This window comes from Zonotrichia albicollis, chromosome 18 (assembly GCF_047830755.1).
Source record: "Zonotrichia albicollis isolate bZonAlb1 chromosome 18, bZonAlb1.hap1, whole genome shotgun sequence".
Lineage (NCBI taxonomy): Eukaryota > Metazoa > Chordata > Aves > Passeriformes > Passerellidae > Zonotrichia > Zonotrichia albicollis.
In genome coordinates, this window is record NC_133836.1 from 5,739,551 (window position 1) to 5,758,362 (window position 18,812).

The window sequence follows — 18,812 nt, forward strand, 5'->3', positions numbered from 1 at the left end:
AATAATTTAGTCACTCCTTTTTAATAGGCAAGGGATTCCATACTGTGTTTACTAAGGAAAATTCAGCCAGAGTTTTTCCTGTTTCTGGTGCTGCCTCACAGCCTAGAGTATGTGACAACTCACATACTCTCTTTTCTGCATAACTGGATCAGCCTTACCAAGGAAAAAGAAGGGGGTTAGGAATTGAAGCCTTACTCTTTCAAAAGTGTATCCCAGATAATGGAACCTGTTAGAACTCATGTGCTTCCTTCAGTTTTATAGGTAGTTGGCATGAAATTACTCTGTTGTAGTTAAAAATGAAAATATTTATCTTCTTCCCCTAGCTAAGTTATTTTCACAGATCTAAAATGTTTCATAAACATTCAACCTCACTGAAAATGCTAAGCTGCAACTTAGTGTGGACAGGCCTGGGTGTTTTGCTGCTATCAGCAGCTTTATATTTTGATCCAATCTTTTTTTATCTCATATCACTACAGGTTGCAAAACTCCCACAAGTGGTCCAGCAACAGGCTACTGTTGCCAACATTCAGCAGATGGTTTCAGTTTCCCAACAGGTAGGTTTTACTCTTGTCAAGTATAGCACTGCAAACATGATCTATACAAAAGCTCATTTTTTTAGAATGTGTGTGTTTTTCACCTTATGTGTGGCATAGGTAGTATTTTTGAAGGATATAGCAAGTGCCTTTCTATAAAAATAAATCTTGAATACTGAATCAGCTGAGGTTTATTCTCTGGTCTAAAACTGTCATAGATGTAGCAATGTTTGTTCATCACTGTAGATAAACTTTAAAACATATTTTTAAAAGCATTTTCTAGACCTGAAAGGATGTTTAAAAATTGGTTTCTGGTGGTGTATAGTCAATATAGCAAATAGTTGAACTAATGGGCACCATCTGAGCTTTTTCCACAAAAATTAGGACAAATTGAAGGTTACAGGTTGTTTTGTTTCAGCTCACAGAGCTGTGCCAAGTGCTCTGTAGAAGGCAGAATGGTGTGGTGGCTGTTCCAAATGTATGCTGGTAACTGACAGGGCTTGGGCAGGAGAAGCTCAGGTAGTTTGGTTCTCCTCCCCTAAGGACCAGACAGTTTAATTAGCACTGTTTAGAACAATGTCATCCAGATCATTAGCAACAGGCCTAACTTAGGCAGTTGATTGGCAGGAATGATTTAGCTTTGGAGAGTGGATGGAGTTCTTGCCTTTGGTGCACAAACATCTGGGCCAGTCAGTTCTTAATCTGCCACAGTTCACAGTGCAGTGTTTCAGTGCAGAATAAAATCTGTGACTGTTTATCTCCAAATGGTGATAAAGCTGTCTGATAACCACCTCAGATGTGAATGCTTCAAGGGCAAAGTGGACAGCAGGAGGTAGAAACCTCATCAGTCAACACAACTTGAGTTGCCCTCTGTAGTCAGGAAGAGCTCCTAAATCATTTTCTAAAGTCATCAATGGTGGCATAACTGTGACTTGGAGTCTGTGGCAAAAAGAGAAGTAATTTCCCTCCCATGTACACCAGTGACTTCAGTGGCAGTAGGCTTAGGCCATGATAAGTATTTTTTAAACTATGGTCTTTATGTGTATAGGGCATTCTTTTTATCTGCATTTTTAGTGCTTCCCACTGAAATCCTTTTGGATCATTCAAGAGTTAATTTTTCCTCTGGAGAAGTCCTTGTAGCTTTGTTTGGCTTCTGCACCTGACAAAGGCAGCTGAAGCTGCTCAGTTTCAATTACCTTGTCCTCTGAACAAGGAGATGTTGATTTTTTTTTTCTCCCTTGCTCTGGGTAGAGCTATGAAAATTAGATGTCTGGATGGAGTTCAAATTATTCTGCCATAAATTGGCAATAGAGACTGGCAGCTGTAGTTTGAAAGGGAAATGGCAGAGACTGCTGGGCAGCCTCAGTGGCTGTATTTATTGTCACAATATGGGTGTAGAGTCAGCATTTGAACCTCTTTGGTCCTCTGGCTGTCCCTCTGTTCTTTTCCCTGCTCCTTCACTTCTGCAGTACAGGAATTTTCCTACATATCTGGTAAGGTTTTTGTACCTTTCATCTGCCTTCTGAATGTCTCTGGGGGCATGTCCTTGGATTTGCACTGCAGAGACCTGAGTTACAGCACTTTGGCTCCTAGTTCTGATTTATAAGGCTCTAGAAAATGTGACAGAATGGTGTTTGTCAGTGAAACCACAGAGCCTCTGTTCCCAGAATCATGTCTGAGATGTTTGTCAGCTAAGAGAGCAAATACCTAAGGAAGCAGGATTCCTTCTGTCGAGCAGAAATGTAAGGACTGCTCAGTTTAATACCAAAGCATTTTGTAATTGCCTTTTCCTCCTGCTGTGCAGGTACAAGCTCAGCCCCAAACCGTGACCCTTTCTCAGACGACAGCAGGACAGCAGCAGGTTCAGGTGATCCCTGCAACCACTGCCACTGCTCAGGTGGTGCAGCAGAAGCTGATCCAGCAGCAGGTTGTGACCACAGCCTCTCCCCAGGTTCAGGCTCCAGGTGTACAGAACCCAGCCCAGACACCAGCAACACCTGAAGCCCAGAGTCAGCAAGCAAAAGTACAGATGAGGACACCGACTGTCAGATTAAAGGCACCCACTAAACCAAGCTGAACTATTGCAATAACAGAGAAACACAGGATTTTGTGTTTGCTGAGACAAGTGAGAAGCTACTCCAAACATCCAAATGAAGATAAAACACCTCTATTTTTTTTTTTTGTAGCAGAAGGTTTCTTGCTGGTGAACATTTAAACATGAAAACTCACATGTAACTTCAGTGTATTAGCAACTGTTTAGCACTCAAACTCTGTACAAGATGCATTCTGCCTCTGTGTTCTCTGTGCTCATTTAAACCACATAAAGCAAGCATTACTTAGGTTGAAATTCTGCCCAGCTTCTCAAAAGTGAAATGGTGATCTGCCATGAATGTCAGTAAAATCCATCTGTGTTAGAACACCACACCTGCCTGTGGGCATGTGCAGCTCCTTGCTGTAGTTCAGTGTGTGCTCAGTACCCACAGTGAAGCCACACAAAAACCAGGTGTACCTGATACTGCACAGTATTTTCCATCTGTACAAAAGCTCTGTGTTGTTCTTCCCTGTGTTAAACACCCCTGGAAGATCTAACACAGGCTTGAAGTGCTCCCTGCAAAGTTTAGCCAATAAATGTGAAAACCTGTAAGTATATGTAATTAAAAAAGAAAAAAAAAAAAGGTTTCATTCTCCATTTTTGTAAGTCTTTTAAAATGTTTGTTAGTAGTTTTTGTGTACAGTTTACTGAATCACCCAACCTGTGTGCTCATTCTCGTATTTCACTTTAAAATAATGGATATTTTAGGCATGAGCTGAGTAAATACTGTGTTGATAGTAAATGTGTATTAAAGTGTAGCCCATTTTCTTTTTTTGTAAAAGATTTGTTCAGTAGATGCAGCTAAACAGATGATCCATAGCTGTTTCTCATGGGACTTCTGTCACAAAAAAAATCTCCAGCTGATAAAATCTAATCTCTCAGTTTCATTCTGCTCTTGCAACATGTTTAAATGTTCAGTACTTTTTACACGGCTTTCAGCTTAGGGGGTGGGGAGGGCTGGGGGAAGGGGAGAATAGTGAAATTAAATCTAAGACTTAATTCTTCAACTGTGTAAAGAGTAAGATCTAACTTTTGTACTATTCTTTTACTAAAGCTAACAATGAATGTATCTTCAGGTGGGTATTTTGGATGTGAATAGAGCATGGCCTCTTCCTCCAAATCAGTTTGCCTTATTGTTATGGAGAAAAAAAAAGCAAAAAGCTGCATAGAACTGTGGGGGGTTTCTTTACTTTTCTTGCATACAATGAATAACAGAATTTGCAAACAGCACTGAGTGAGGAATCAAAAAGCCCATGGTGGCTTGAAGGGATTTATTTTACTTTGGCCATAAAACTGCACAATGTGTAAAATCCAGACAAAATTACAACATTCCTTTTCTGAGATGGTTTTAAAATTATTTTTTCATTTTGTGATCTTTTTACTCTTTTAGGAAAGGAGCCTATTTAATGGCAAGGAAAGCATATATTTTGTTTTTACCTCTGTATGTCCACACTTGTTGGTACCTGGCAATGCACATGGCTTAAACAAGAAAGAATTCTCAGCCAGCTCCTCTGTGTTAGTTGGGATAGGTACAGCCAGTTCTGTTCAGATCACAAATTTAACATTGGCTCAGGCAGCGTTCCTGATTTTTTTAATTTATTCCTCTTTTGTCCTGCATACTTTTTTTCTTGGACCCTCAGGTGTACAAATACAAGGGCATTTTGGGTTTTTTTTAAAGCTGTTTTTGCATGCAGTAGTATTCCCTTGACCCTGCTAACCCCTGGCGTGTGCCATCCCCTAAATTTCCCTGCCAGCCAGGGAGCTGGCACTGCTGACAGCAGAGTAGTTTAAAATGCAAAGCAGATGCAGTGGTGATGGATAGTGACACTGTGTACAGTATAGCCTTGCTCATCCAGAAATATTGCTTAGGTAGCCCCAGTTTTACTTTTAAGTGTTTAGCTTTTATGATGTGCATGAAGGTCGGGGTGGGGGGGAACAGTTCCAGCGGTGGGAGAGCTGTTGGCTACGTCGTTGTGCTGGTCTGATTTGGTGTCTAAAGAGGCGATTGTTTCTTGTTTAGGTCAGTTGATGAAGATAAAAAGTCACCATATTTTTTTCCTTCTAATTACTTTTTCTTCCTTTCGGTGTGTCTTTCTCCCAGGAGTGTGTTAGGAAGTCAACCTGTACATAAGTGATGAACATTTGTACTCGCCCCAGTAGGATGATAAGGAATAGTGCTGTATCCTACCTGAAGGTGTAATAAAGTGTACATTTTTATACCGCCGCCTCGCCCTGCCTTCTGTACGGGAGGGGCGGTGTGGGTGGCGGGACGGACCCATCCCCATCCCGATACCGACCCCGATCCCCGCCCCGCTGCCGGCCCCGCCTGCGGGCGGAGCGGCCGCGGCTCCTCCTCCATCCTCTGCTGCGAGCATGGCGCGGGAGGCCGCGCTCGCCGCCTGCCTGGAGGCCGTGCTGGGCAACCGCTCCAGCGCCAACCGCGTCTTCGAGCTCCTGGAGCCGCTGGCGGTGCGGGCCGGGCCGGGGGAGCGGGCTGAGGGAGCGGGGTGAGGGAGAGAGGGAGCGCGGCTGGGCCGGGGGAGCGGGCTGAGGGAGCGGGGTGAGGGAGAGAGGGAGCGCGGCTGGGCCGGGGGAGCGGGCTGAGGGAGGGAGGGCAGCGCGGCCGGGCCGCCGCTCTGACACGCTGTTCCCCAGGGCCAGGAGGAGCCGGAGGACATCGTGAGTGCCGCCAGGATCTGCGGCCGGCTCTTCGGGGCGCTGCTGGAGCGGGGGGAGCTGTTCGTGGGGCCGCTGCCCGAGCAGGACGCCTCTCTGGGCGGTGAGCACAGTGAGCACCCGCGGTGCTGGCCGGGACAGGCGCGGCCCGGCCCGAACCCAGCCTGTGTCTGTGTGTCTGTCTGTCCCTCACAGAGAGCTACAGCCCAACCTGTGTCTGTGTGTCTGTCCCTCACAGAGAGCTACAGCGCCCAGGACAAGTACAGGATATGGATGCGGCACCGCTACAGGGACTGCGTGGGCTGCCTGGGAGAGCTCATGGGGCACGATTCCTTCCAGGTCAAGGTGGGTCCTGAGCCTGCTGCGGACCCACGGGGGGTTCAGGGGGGTCCCTTGAGGCTCTTGCTCGGTGTTTCAGTGTGGGAGGGCAGGCAGGGCTGTAAAAGAGCATTGCTGCTCTGATTCACCTCTGCTTACCAGCAGTGAGCATGCAGATTTCTCAGGAAATAATATTTAATTTCATTCTTCCTCCTCTTGAAGGTGCCTCCTTTGGGTTTGACCCCTGTTGTTCTTGTTTAGGTGTTTATTTGGGATTTTTTTCGTTTTTTTTTTTTTTTTTTTTTTTTTGTGATGTTGCTTTCTTTTTTTTTAAAGGAGCAGGCGCTCTGCACACTCATGAAGTTTGTAGAATTGGAGGCACAGTATCCACTGATCAAAATAGAGTGGAAGGGAACTTTAACTTTTCCATGTGACCTTCTTAAGGTAAGCTGCAGACCTGAAAAGTCCCTCCTGTCAGTGACCTGATGGCACATGAACTCCTGTGCCCAGTGCTGTGAGAGACTGAACCTGTTGCTTTCCTTCCCAAACCCTTTGTTAGGTGGTTGTTGATGGTTTGCTTCCCACCACCGAGGACGCCTCCCTGCTGATCTCCCGCTTCCAGGAGTACCTGGAGTACGATGATGTTCGCTACTTTGTCATGAAGGCTGTCACTGCTAGCATTGGGCAGGTCATGCAAAAGACAAAGGAGGTAAATTGTTGCTTTCTCTGGGTTGTGTGTCTTGTATGTGAAGCAGGGAGGAGTTAGTAGTTTATGGGAATATTTGGAAGCCAGAGAAATGAGTGTGCCCACTGGAGGCATTGGTTTTTTTCTTATGTGTGTCAGTATGCCAAGACTGGCTTTACTCTGAATTTGAAAGTATTTCAAGACACATACTGTTCTTTCTGGTCTAAGCTCTAGCTTCTGTTTTATCCAAATCTTCACAGCTTGGGTGACACACAGAGAATTTTTAATTCTGTTTGCTTTGGTGCAGAGGAAGAACCTCTTTCTTTCATTGGATCCACCAGTTTTGCAGAGATAGTTTTCTGATCTGCAACAGAGAATATACCAGTGTGTAGTTTATTTATGTAGATTTTAGTCATCCTTTTTCTCTTTCCTAAATATATTCAGTACTTGGAAACAGGGCAATATTGAAGCCCAGCATCTTGCTCTCTGTTGTGGAACTTGTTTCATGTTTGTTTTTTCCTTTTTTCCTCAGAGGCCGCTGCCTTTTTACCAGCAGAATGTGTTTTCCCTCATCTCACCCATTAACATGCCAAACAAAGAGTCTGAGATGGTCAAATTTATGGTAAAGCAAGGTTAGTGAACTCTGCATGATAAACTGTGTGAAAAGGAAAATCAGGTGAAGATTTCTAGTGTGTAAAGACTTTATTATTGTTTGCTGATGAAGAATTTCTGTGTCTTTGATCACTGTGATTCTAAACAGTCTTAAAAATCCACATTCCTCAGTCTACAGGGGTGTCTGTTATGGCCTTGTATCAAATTAGGTACTTCAGCCCAAGTTTTTAGAGCATCAAAAGGCTAAGTTTAAAAAGGTTCATCTTAATTTTTTGAATATCCATTTCAAGTTCAACATCTGGTTTCTCTTTCTTTTTAGATAACTGTGAGGAGTTGAAATTTTCAAAGCTGCAGGTAACTGTTCATTTGGTGCATTAGAATTGAAATTTTGTCGCTTAAAATAGAGCATTATCTGTAGCAGTGTGTTTAACTCACTGTTTGCAATTCTGTTTTAAGGCACACAGGCAGGTGTTTCAAAAAATGTGGCTGACTTTTTTGAAGCACAAGGTGAGTGTTACTTCTGCCTCTGATCTGCATTGCTCTTTAATTTAAGGATTGCTGATCCTTAGCAGTTGTGTCCAGCCTTGCAGGAAGCTGCTGGTGGGACCCCAGGATGTTTTGAGTGTTGGGTGGGAAGAGCCCAGTGACCATTTCTGTGGGATCACACAGCCAAAATACATGACCTCATATATGGCCTGCTTTTCTCCTTACCCTCAGCCTTTTTTCCCTACCTTAAACATCTCTGCCCATAAGGGTGATCTGCAGCATAACAATCTCTGCTCACAAGCTGAAACTTCCCCAGCCTTTTTCCTGGTGGTTTTCCCCATCTGAGTGATGACACTGTTAGCTGTGAGCACCTGCTTCTTGAATGAACTTCCTTGGTGTCACCTGTAAACTCTCCCATTTGGGAACTGCTGCTGCAAGCTGTTCTGTATTTTCCTGGCACGTTCCCTTCTGCTTGTGCATTGCCTTTTTGAGCCACAGGTTGCTGGTGCTGACAGTTCTCCCTGCAATGCTTGTTTCTCTGTGTTGTTTTGTCCTTCACAGCTGCCCCCTGGCCTTTACAAGAAGGTTCTTGTCATTCTGCACGACTCTGTCCTGCCTTACATGAACGAGCCCACTCTCATGATGGATTTCTTGACAGTGGCCTATGGCATAGGTGAGTGAGAACAGCATTTTATCCTTTGTGGCACCTCCAGCATGGCACAGATGGACTTGGAAGCTCTGCTGGATGCAGCACCACACCCTGGGTGATGGAATATGTGTACTTTTGGCTGGGATGGAGCTAAGGAATTAGGGTCAACTCCATTGCCCCTGGAAGTGAGGTGATTTTGCCTGTGTTTGTCAATGTCATTGCTCCTTGTGTGTAAGGAAAATAATTTTTAAGGCTTTGGGGAAGAGTAGAATACTGGAGTGATTTGTTTTAAATACAGAGTTCAGCCAGTGCTGCTGATCCAAACACAGGATCCACAGATTGCTGCAGAAATGTCCTTTCTGAGCAGACCTTTGCCTCCCCAGTATGACTCTGTTGAGGAATTAGAGCAGCACATTTTGTGTCTCATATGTTGAACATTTGTCTTCTAAACTACAGCTTAATCTTTGTAATAAACTTGGGAGTCTGGAGGGGTGCAGATGAAATTGTTTCACCTTTCAGCCATCACACTGGCTCTGATTTCAGCTATTCACTTTTGCTTTCCTTCTGGGAAGATTGTATTATAGAAAAAGCCTAAAGATTATTTTTTTCTAGTTATTTTTGTTGTCTTGATATCTGCTGGTTTTCTTACAGGTGGAGCAATCAGTCTTCTAGCCCTAAATGGGTTGTTTATTTTGGTTCATCAGCATAATCTGTAAGTAAAAAGAGTATAGTGTTTAAAGGAACATGGGGTTTTGCATTTATGTCTATATAAGAGGAACTGAAATGGATTCACCACACCTTCAGGCTTTGAAATTCCCCATGAGAAAGCCAAATTGCACAAGAGGCTCAGGCTGTTTGGATGCTGAGCTTTTTGGCTGTCTGATTTCTTTTACAACTGAACCTAAATAGTCTGTTCTCTAGGCTGTGGTTGCTCAGCACTTAGAAATCAATTTCTATTGATCTGATTACAGAGTGAAGCCATGGTCTTTGGTGTCCCTTTCACTGCATCCTCTACCATTTGCAGTCACTGGTCATGGCTTCACACCCTGAAGGTGGCTGGGCACTGCAAGAGCCATAAATTCACCTTGCAGTTTGTTCTCAGGTGGTGACTGTAGAGGGAAGCCTAGGAGAGCTAAACAGAGCCCAGCAGTGGGCTGGGGTGCTCTTAATGAAAGCACAATCATATTTAGACACAGCCCCACTGTACACCACTAATGGATGTTGTATTTTTCCTTTTTTTCAACAGGGAGTATCCTGACTTTTACAAGAAGCTGTACAGCCTGTTAGACCCTTCCATCTATCACGTGAAGTACCGAGCTCGCTTTTTCCACCTGACTGATCTCTTTTTGTCTTCATCGTAAGTAGCATCTTTATTATGTGTGCTCACATATTTTCCTCCTGCTTTTCTGTTCCTGAGCAGTCTCCCACATGTCTGGATTTAATGTATTCAGTGTTCCTGCTGGATTAGATACATTTTGTATGGAGAAAACTGAATCTGAGACTATTATTGTAGTCTTGTGTAATTTTTCATGTGCTATTTTTGAAGATTTGCCTCACAGCCATAGATTTTCAGAAAGGAAGAATTGCAGTTAGTTATCAAGAGTTTGAGCTGCAAGTGCTTATGGATGTGTTTTTGATCTCTGTTCCACTTTGGGTGAAAGTGATGAATTTTCTGTCTTGTCTTTGTAAAAATGGAAAAGTAAAATTTGCTGGGTTTTTATAGATTACAAAGCTGCTGATAAATGGATGGCTTTTTGCAGACATAAAGCACTGAAATGTGAAGTGTTTGACAGCCTGTCTTGATGTTGTCAGTTCATTGTACACAGGAAAGAAGCTGGATAGGCAGCTGGTCATATAGTCGCTGTCATATTTTATAAAATAAACCAACAGTAACAGAGCACCAGGCACTTCATATCCAACCCCCTTGTAGTCCTGGTGTACTTTGGACAGAGTGACAAGACCTGTGGGTAACTTTGTTGAGCCTTGCAGGTGTAGTGAGGCCTGAGTGACTGAAAATTGTCATTTTCATTTTCTGATGTGAAGAAGGGGCTTAAATGTTGTGATTGCTGTTAGAAATTTGCATTTTTACCATTAAAAAAAAATTATGCTGCACATTTACACTACATGGGAGCTTTATGTTCCCATTAACAGCTGCAGTGCTTGGAAATGTTATGTAAATTTAACACCATGGCCTGTGTATTAATTAAACGCACAAAATGACATAAGAAGAATATAATTAAGGTTCCCTGGCCAAGCACTCAGTTTATGAAAGGACTGAATAAGGTTTGCTGTGCGAATGGCTGTGTACAGGGGCAATGGTGCCATGTGTCAGGATTGACTCTCTCAGTGATCTGAGATTATTCATGCATTGAATGTAAATTCCCCCAAAATTTGTTTCAGCAAGCACACAACACATTGCTGCTTAAACTCGAGATTCCTTGTCACTGTGATATTCTCTGAAAAATCCTCTTTGCCCAGGATTCTTCTCCTGGGAAGATGAGAACCCTCAGCTTCTCCATGTTGTGCTGCTCTGGAATGTGGCCTGGAGATTGTTTATCCAAACACGTGAATTGTTTTTAATTAACGACCAATCACAGCCAGTTGTGTCAGACTCTCTGAGTCAGTCACGAGTTTTTATTGTTCATTCTTTTTAAGCCTTCTGAGGTATCCTTTCTCCTTCTTTAGTGTAGTTTTAGTATAGCATAATATAATATGATATGATAGAATATAATATGATGCAATATAATATAGTATAGTGTAATGGAATATAATATGATGCAATATAATATAGTGTAATGTAATATAATATAGTATAATATAATATAATATGGTATAATATCATATAGTATGGTATAATATGGTATTGTATAATATAGTATAGTATGGTAAAATATAATATGTTATAGTATGGTATATAATATATTATAGTATGGTATATAATATAGTATAGTATAGTATAATACAGTGTATTAATAAATCAGCCTTCTGAGAACTTGGAGTCACATTCTCATCTCTCACCTCATGCTGGGGACCCTCACAAACACCACAATTCCTAAAGCTTCTTTTTACTCCACAGCCAAGCAGCCTAATGAGCCCCCTGCCGTGCTGTTGGGGTGCCTGAGGCTGCTGGCTGTCCTGCCAGGGCTCTGACAGGCTGTCCCCTGCTGTCCCCTGTCCCCAGGCACCTGCCAGCCTACCTGGTGGCAGCGTTCATCAAGCGGCTGGCGCGGCTGGCGCTCACGGCTCCTCCCGAGGCTCTGCTCATGATCCTCCCCTTCATCTGCAACCTGTTCCGCAGGCACCCCGCCTGCAAGGTGCTGCTGCACAGGCCAGCAGGGCCAGCAGGTAAGGGAGGGCTTGTTTTGTGCCTTTAAGGCAGCAGAAAGAGGAGCATTGCTGTGGAGGAAAGGGGGAGATTGCAGTTCTGAGGTTTGGAAGGATACCTTTGTCCTGTCCCTTGGGTTTGTGAAAGGTCAGCAGGCTCCTGCTGTTAAACTCAAAGCTGTTCCAGGTGCCCTACTTGCTCTGCTCTTTAAAAGTGACATGGTTCTGTAGTGCTGCCAGCAGTGACTCTTGGGTCATGCTGGAATTTGTCAGTTTGTCCCTGGAACCATAAATGACTTGGGAAGGAGCAACTCTGGCTGCAGCACTGCTCTGGGGCTGTGTTCCCTTTGGGTTTATGTACATCACACAGGGGGTGTTAGCTGTGTATCTCCTGTTTCCTTAGATATGTCAGAAGATCCATATGTTATGGAGGAGGAGGAGCCATCTGAAAGCAGGGCTTTGCAGAGCTCTCTGTGGGAGATCCAGGTATGTCATCCCAAAATTAACATCTAGGTGTAGTATGGGTCTCTTCTGCCCTTGCTGCTTCCTTGACATGTGTTGGCAGTGGACAGCCCCTCTCACAAGAACCTACTTGACATATATCTTGCAAATGAGATGAATTGTTTTACTCTGCATCATTTTCTATCCTAGCAAAGGATTCCATACACTGGAGAGGTTTATGTGCTATTTAGTGGGTGCTTGTGAGCTCACATTTGAACTTGCAGTTGACAGCTGACACAGACTAAATAACTGCAAAAGGACCAGGCTCTGGAGGGGAGAGAGGAACTTGGTGAACATGATGGAAGTGAATTGAGTAGAGCCAGGTTGTCCTCTAGAAATGGATGAGGGGTTTGTGTAGGGGGCTGTAGCAAGAGTGATGTGCAGGAGCTGGAGCTTGGGTGTGGCATGAGGGCACTGTGAGATGGCCAAATTGGGTTTTGCAGTGTAGGCATGGCCTATGGATGAATCTGTTTTGAGCTGGATGTGACCATGTGAGAGGAGCCTTTGACATGTTTGAAAGGTGCCTGAAATGAGGATTTCTTGAAGCTCTGTAGTAGCATGGTGCAGCAAACTTGGATCTGATGGAATTTAGTGGTCCCTGGAGATCTGACCCACAAATGGGCAGACTCCTGTGTGGGAGTGCAGATGGGTGTGTGTTACCCTGTACTTTTAGATTATCTCCCATTTATTTTGCTTTTCCAGTCTCTCCAGAGCCATTATCACCCAGATGTGGCCAAGGCAGCTGCTGTCCTGAACCAGTCCCTGTCTGAAATGGAGGATGACATATCGGGGCTCCTGGAGCTCTCAGCTGCTGAGGTAATGCTGCTGTGCCTTTGTGAATGACTGGAACCAGGGGAAAGGAGGTTCTGGATGCAGCAGCCATGTCCTGTTTTCTGCCTTGCTGCTGGGGAGGGAGCTACACTGACTTGGTTACCAGGGCAAGCCAGGAAGATGGTCTGTTAAATAACAGCATGAGCAACAGTGGTGACAGGGTTGGCTTTTTTCTCTGAAGTGTTTATTTGCTGGATGTTTTAAGACTTTAGAGTGTGCAGTGTTATTGGGGTGAAGAGCCTGTGCTGAATTTTGACAGTATTTTCTGGTTTTTATTTTGTAGCTTTTTGATAGAGAAGTAAAGAAAAAGGCTGTTGATGTGCCCCTGGAGTTTGAGCCTGTCCGAGGTTTGTTTGGGAAGAAGAATGATATTTTTGCAGAGCACTTCAGTTTAGACTGATACCATCTCTTACCAAAACACATCTGTCAGCAGCTGGATCTTAGGGACACACAGAAAGCTCCCATGTGCTCTGCAGCCCTTCCCTGTGAGCAGAGCTGCACTGCTTGAGCTGCAGCCTTCTTCCTGCTCCTGGATGGACTTTGCTGTGTTTCTCACACTTGCAGACTGCCACCTGGTATTTGGGAAGGATTTCTCCTCAGAGCAAGGATTTCTGGACTTGTTCATGGCTGGGATTCCAGTCCTTCCCCCAGAGCTGCTGCTGGCTGTGACCAGGAGCTGCATCAACAGACACCTCACTGCTGTTCCATGGGACTGAGGGGCATTGCATTCTCTGACTGCTCTTATTTTTCAGATGTTTTACTTATGTGAGAGCTGACAGCCTGTTTGTAATAAATGTCTTCAATACATAAATGTAAACACCTGATATATTATAATTATATTTTTATATGCATTTTTAAGCTCATCTTGAGAGGGATGTTTATATTCCTTGTACTCAGCACTCCCACGTTCAAGGCATTGAAACTGGTTTGTCTGACAGCTCAGAAGGTGCTCAGTAAATCCATCTAGGAAATGTTGCTGGTGTTCCTTCCTCTACACCCATCTCATGCACTGAGGTTGCTGGATTCCAAATGCTCATGAGCTTTGGAAGTGAACATAATCCTGGTGCCTGCTGTAGCAGGGAGGCCAGCTGATGTGCAGTGGGAGGCTAATCCTTGAGTTTTGCTTCAGAATGATAAGCAGCTTGCTGTGGTTTTGCTTGCAGCATGTGTTCTAGGAGCTCTGGCCAGAGTGTATCCAGGGGCTAATAACTTTTTAATTCCACTGCTACTGGATGCTTTTGTTGGTTTTTCATATACTTCCAGAAGTCATGCACAAATTCCATTTGATGAGGTTTCCCCCCAAGGTTTTAAGTTTGAGATAAACTCATTATTAACTTCACAGATGAAGTCAGGACTTTTTTAAAACTCACTTTCAACAATTTAATGTTACCTCCTTAGATTTAAACTCTGCTTGCATAATTTGAAATCATATTTTGTGGAAGAGTAAATTACAATCAAGAAAGCAGAGGCCAAAAAATCTAATTTCTGGCAGCCAAGTCTGGTTAAGTCAAGGAAAACTGCAGCTGTCTTGGAGACACTGAAGTGTTACATTTTCTTCATCCAGTTTTTTCATGCTTTCCAAACAGTGGACGTGTCCTCACAGTGTAGAGCTCTACATTTTTTTTTTTTTTCCTTTCTGATGCTTTTGAATTCACATGGGGTCTTTCTGAGGATTGATATTTCTCCTCTTTTTCTTTGGAAGTCTCTTTCTTTGTTCTCTGGTGAAAGGGCAATGCCTCCTCCCTGGCCAGCCTGCTTTTCTTCTTTCTTTGACTTGTGGTATCTGAGGTGGGAAGGCAGAATGGTTGAGATGGAACTTTCAACTTGAGAGGCCTCAGTTCAGGTTCACCCAAGCCTTGTATTTCATCTTTAAGATGTATCTCCCTTTGTCATGGGGTTCTGTCTCTGTGTGTTTGGTAAACATCTTGAGGTGCTCTGCTGTAGCAATGAGAACCACATGGCTCGCTTTGAAAGAGGGCAGTGTATCATCTCAGATGGAATTAATGACTATATTTGAAAGGATGAATGTCTGTGTAAAATGGCTTTCTCTGATGGTTTTATTTTATTCAGGTTATAGCTGAATTATGTCTGTGTGTAATTGCTGGTGAGCAGTGTCATTCACTTCTGTGATTATATTGGCACTCAGGAGTGTTGGGTTCTTTTTGAAAGCACAGATATTAAACCACATGGGCATGGGGCAAATCCACATCTCAAAGTGCTGAAAATGAGGGAGCTTGGTTGTGTTCTTCTACATGGACAGAAGGTAAGCATTGTCCTCAGGGCTGTGTGACCTGTGTGCCTGTCTGTCCTTCTGGGCTCTCCTGGCACCAACAGGGACACCCTGCACAAGGGGCAGATGGATTTGGTGGGGGATGTTGGAAAGCAGCAGCTCCTGCCTTGTGGTGTGGCCCTCTGCTGCCTGTGGGGAAAGCACCAGGAAAAGGGATGCCATGGAAAGGAAATGGAAAAAAGGAAATGGAACTCCCTGTGTTTTCCAGGAGGAGGACTGCAAAGGCACCAGCATCTCCAGTGTTCCACCAGCTGTGGATGCCACCCTGCAGTGATGGAGCAGGATGCAATTCATGTTTTCCAGGGCATTCCCAGTGTGCTGGGAGTGTGTGGTGCCCCTGGCAGCTCCTGCTGGCACTGGGGCAGAGGCTCAGGCTGACACAGGGTGTTTCCAGATTCCTCAGCACATTTCAGTGCTGAGCTGGAAGTGCTGTTAGTGCTGTACTTGAAGTATCTGCAGCTGACCTGGGGTGACTTAATTATTTTGTGATGATGCCTGGCAGCCCCAGCACAGTCCCACTGTGCTTGGTGCAGACAATCAAACCACAGAGAGCTCAGAGGAGCTTACAGCTGAAAGCCTGGGTGCACTTCAGACAAGCCTTAAAGGTCTTCCACTGACTCCCCCAGCTCTGATGCTGTTCTTACCTGAGCTGCATTTTTAAACCAGCTCTTAGGTGCAGATAGCTTTAAGCTCCTCCCTGTACTTGGAAAAACATTCCACCTTGTCTTTCATCAAGGTTTTATCTTTCAACTTTCACCCCTTTCCCCTCAAATAGGAGGCATCTAGGAAAAAAATCAGCAGTTATAAATATTGAAAGTTTCATCTGCACAGAGTGAGCAAGCCTTATCAGGCTGCACACCTGCTGCTGCTCCTGCTCTCCAGGTCTCCACAGACTGTAGATTATAGATGCTGTAATCATGGGGTGTATTAACTGGAAGGCCAGATTGAAGTACCAGGCAGTGAGTGCATAAGTCACTCCTGTTATTATTTGGTTTTTATCAGATGTGGGGAGGGGGGAGAGGGCTGTTCTGGGGGTTTTTGTTATTGTTGGGCTATTTCAATGAGCATAAAACATAGTTTTATGAAAACATTGACATAACCCTGCAGCCTCCCCACCCATCACTGCCCTGGTCCCCCACCGGAGGGTAACAATAAGGTCTCTGACTCAATGGACTGCCCTTGGTTTATTTTCCTGAGCTTCCATTCAAAGGCATCCCAGCCTGGCTGCAAAATAGAGCTGCTCAGCAAGAGCATGATGTGATTTATCTGAGGAGTCAAAGGTTGAGGTGGCCACAATGTTTCTGTTAATCAGCTTAGATTCTTACTTTTAAGATATTCAGTGGGAGATAGAGGGAAGAGCAAATTTACATCTGTAAATGAGTGCTGCTATTGGCATTAAGGTGGTTTCATATCCCTGAGATAGTGAGAGCTACAGTGCAGTCATAACCCGTGTGTTTTCCTCTACCTAATTTTGAAAAACAAGCTCTCAATTAATTTACAGCCCTGCTCAGGCAAAAAGGGCTACAGGATCTCAGTTCAACTGACACTAGCTTTTTCCAGCACTATCATAATCAATATTCATTAACTGAAGCCTATTGGACTTGGAGATTTACTGCTATTAATAAGCCAAGAGTCTATCTTTGTGTAGTTTATGAAGAAAGTTTGAGACCTATTACTAAAAAGAATTGCTTTTCTGCAGTTTCTTTGCCCTGTCCCTGGGCCATGCTTGCGCCTCTAAAAAGAGAGTTCTGGAGCATGTGAATAGAGCCAAAAGAGATAAAATCAGAGTGCAACTGCCTTCCTCTTGCAGAGGAATAAACCCCAGCAGACAGGATGCTCTGCTTGATGGTGCATGCAGAGATGTGAACGTCATCTCTGTCCTAACAGAGTTAAGAGCTGCAGACTCCGTGTCCTGCTGGTTATCCCCATTTTGTTGATAAATGCACAGAGTGAACCTTATCAAAAGGAGCAGGCTGCAGGCCTGCTAATGGAGCTGTGCTCGTGCTGAAGATAATTGATGCCTCAATAACACCACACGTTATCCAGAGAGCGGCTGGAGCGCTGTGTGAGGAGGAGCATCAATCACAGCTGCTCCTGTAACTTTTATCAAATACTGAGGTGGGTGGCAAGGTGCATTCTTGGGCTGCTCATGGGGAAAGAGTGTTGGGCTCAGAGATACAAAACAAATGAATCATCACATCTGTTTTCCTACATCAGTTTCCTGCACGCTGGGAGTGTGAGGATTTACATTTCAGTCATCTGGGCTGGGGATGGGAGATCCCAGGTGCTGTGGTGCTGGAAACTGAGGTTTGATGGCCGGGAGCTGGAGTTTCCAAGAGGGAGACAATGAGCCTTGCTGGTGTGAGCAGTGTGACAGCTGCAGTGTCCCTGCGAGGGTGGCAGTGCCACCTCACCGGGAAGGGAAGGGAAGGGAAGGGAAGGGAAGGGAAGGGAAGGGAAGGGAAGGGAAGGGAAGGGAAGGGAAGGGAAGGGAAGGGGCTGCCCTGTGGCCGGTGGAGCGGGCCCGGTGGCCGCTAGAGGACGGTGCAGACCGGGCGGCGGTGCCCGCTGCGCTGCGCGGGGCTCTGCCCGTGCCGAGGCTGCTCCCCCGCACCCGAACCGATCCCTTCTGCAGCTCCCGGGCCGTGCAGAGGCCCCCGGGCCGGGCATCGCCCTCGGGGATGGGTGTGTGACTCTGTCCCCTCGCTGGGGCTGGCTCAGGGTGTCCCAGCAGGCGCTGCGGAGTGGGGACAGGAGATGAGCACACCCTCTTTGGGATGAACGCACCGTTTTTGGGATGAGCACACCTGGCAATGAACAGTGCTGGCTGGCACTGCTCTGTTGGGGTAACAGCCTTCCCTGCCTCTTCCCAAATAGCCTCATGCGGCCTTTCATCTTTTAACCATGTCCTAAAAACGTTCAGTCCCAGTTTAGGAAAATATTCTGTTTCAGGGTAGCATTTAGATATTTATATGCTTTGAGTATCTTGGCAGATGAAATGTAAATTTGTGCTTTAGAGCACTTGACTGCCTTTAACACTCCCCTGGTTTCCTTCCTGAGGAACGGAACCCGCCAGGGAATGTCTGAGCAGCACCCTGACAGGGCAAAGGCTGCAGCCCCAAGCACCAGGCTTGTTCTCAGAGCTCCCTTCAACAGCAATTCCACCTCCAAAAACCTCATGGCAAGACAAAGGACTCGGTGCAATCATGCAGGAAACCTCTGTCCCCAGAGCTGCTGGTTGTATAGGAACCCCTTTATCCCTCTATAATGCATCATGAAGGCTCTCTTGATATTTTTTAACTGCATATAGCAAAACAGATTTGGATTCTGTTTCAGCTGGTTCTAACACCATTCATCATTGCTGTATCTTAACAGGATCTCACTCTGATAATGGGACTCCAAGCAGTGATGAAATAAAGTGAGATTAAAATAACTACATAATAAAGTTCCAGATTAATCTGAAACTAGGGTAAATCTTCCAGGGCTGTAGAAAGGCAATAGCTAAGCTGCATGGACTCAGTGTTCAGTGAATGACTGTGATAAAATGTGTTGATCCACATTATAGCTTTATGTCTGTTTAGGTATAATAACCATAACTACAGTTCAGCTGCTGTTTGGCACCTAAAAAAGTCTCCTTTGAATTTATAACTTGTTGCATGTCTTTTGTTTGACTTTTAAAATATCCAAATATTTTGGGAAAAAAAGTTATAGGGGATGGGTATTGACTCAGCACAGGGGCTGCTAAGCAAAGGGGAAGGACAAAATCCTCAACCCTGCTAGGAGCTCTTTGGTTGTCTGTGGGACCCCTGCAATCC

The 18,812-nt window shown here is 44.8% G+C and overlaps 2 protein-coding genes across 34 annotated transcripts in view; both read left to right on the top strand.

The window, feature by feature from the left end:
• Positions 1–3,785, top strand: part of EP400 (E1A binding protein p400) — a 56,564-nt gene extending 52,779 nt beyond the window's left edge. For all 33 annotated transcript variants that reach the window (XM_074554379.1, XM_074554396.1, XM_074554397.1 and 30 more), the window contains 2 exons: positions 477–554; positions 2,338–3,785. In XM_074554379.1, coding sequence (XP_074410480.1) covers positions 477–554; positions 2,338–2,610 — 351 coding nt within the window. In that variant the 3' untranslated portion in view covers positions 2,611–3,785. The remainder of the gene's footprint in view (positions 1–476; positions 555–2,337) is intronic.
• A 1,150-nt stretch (positions 3,786–4,935) lies between these two features.
• Positions 4,936–15,774, top strand: NOC4L (nucleolar complex associated 4 homolog). The gene is made up of 15 exons (XM_005488932.4): positions 4,936–5,094; positions 5,281–5,404; positions 5,540–5,646; positions 5,956–6,063; positions 6,179–6,328; positions 6,837–6,936; positions 7,236–7,270; positions 7,373–7,423; positions 7,964–8,075; positions 8,703–8,763; positions 9,298–9,408; positions 11,233–11,396; positions 11,779–11,861; positions 12,579–12,692; positions 12,991–15,774. The coding sequence occupies exons 1-15, from the start codon at positions 4,999–5,001 to the stop codon at positions 13,105–13,107; spliced, it is 1,533 nt and encodes a 510-aa protein (XP_005488989.2). The 5' UTR covers positions 4,936–4,998; the 3' UTR covers positions 13,108–15,774.
• The last annotated feature ends 3,038 nt before the right edge of the window (positions 15,775–18,812 follow it).

Excerpts from the sequence above, each read along its gene's own strand:
- NOC4L (XM_005488932.4), top strand. The coding sequence starts at position 4,999 with ATGGCGCGGGAGGCCGCGCTCGCCGCCTGCCTGGAGGCCGTGCTGGGC. Across the intron at positions 5,647-5,955 it reads ACGATTCCTTCCAGGTCAAG|GAGCAGGCGCTCTGCACACT; the intron begins GTGGGTCCTGAG and ends TTTTTTTTAAAG. Across the intron at positions 6,329-6,836 it reads TCATGCAAAAGACAAAGGAG|AGGCCGCTGCCTTTTTACCA; the intron begins GTAAATTGTTGC and ends TTTTTTCCTCAG.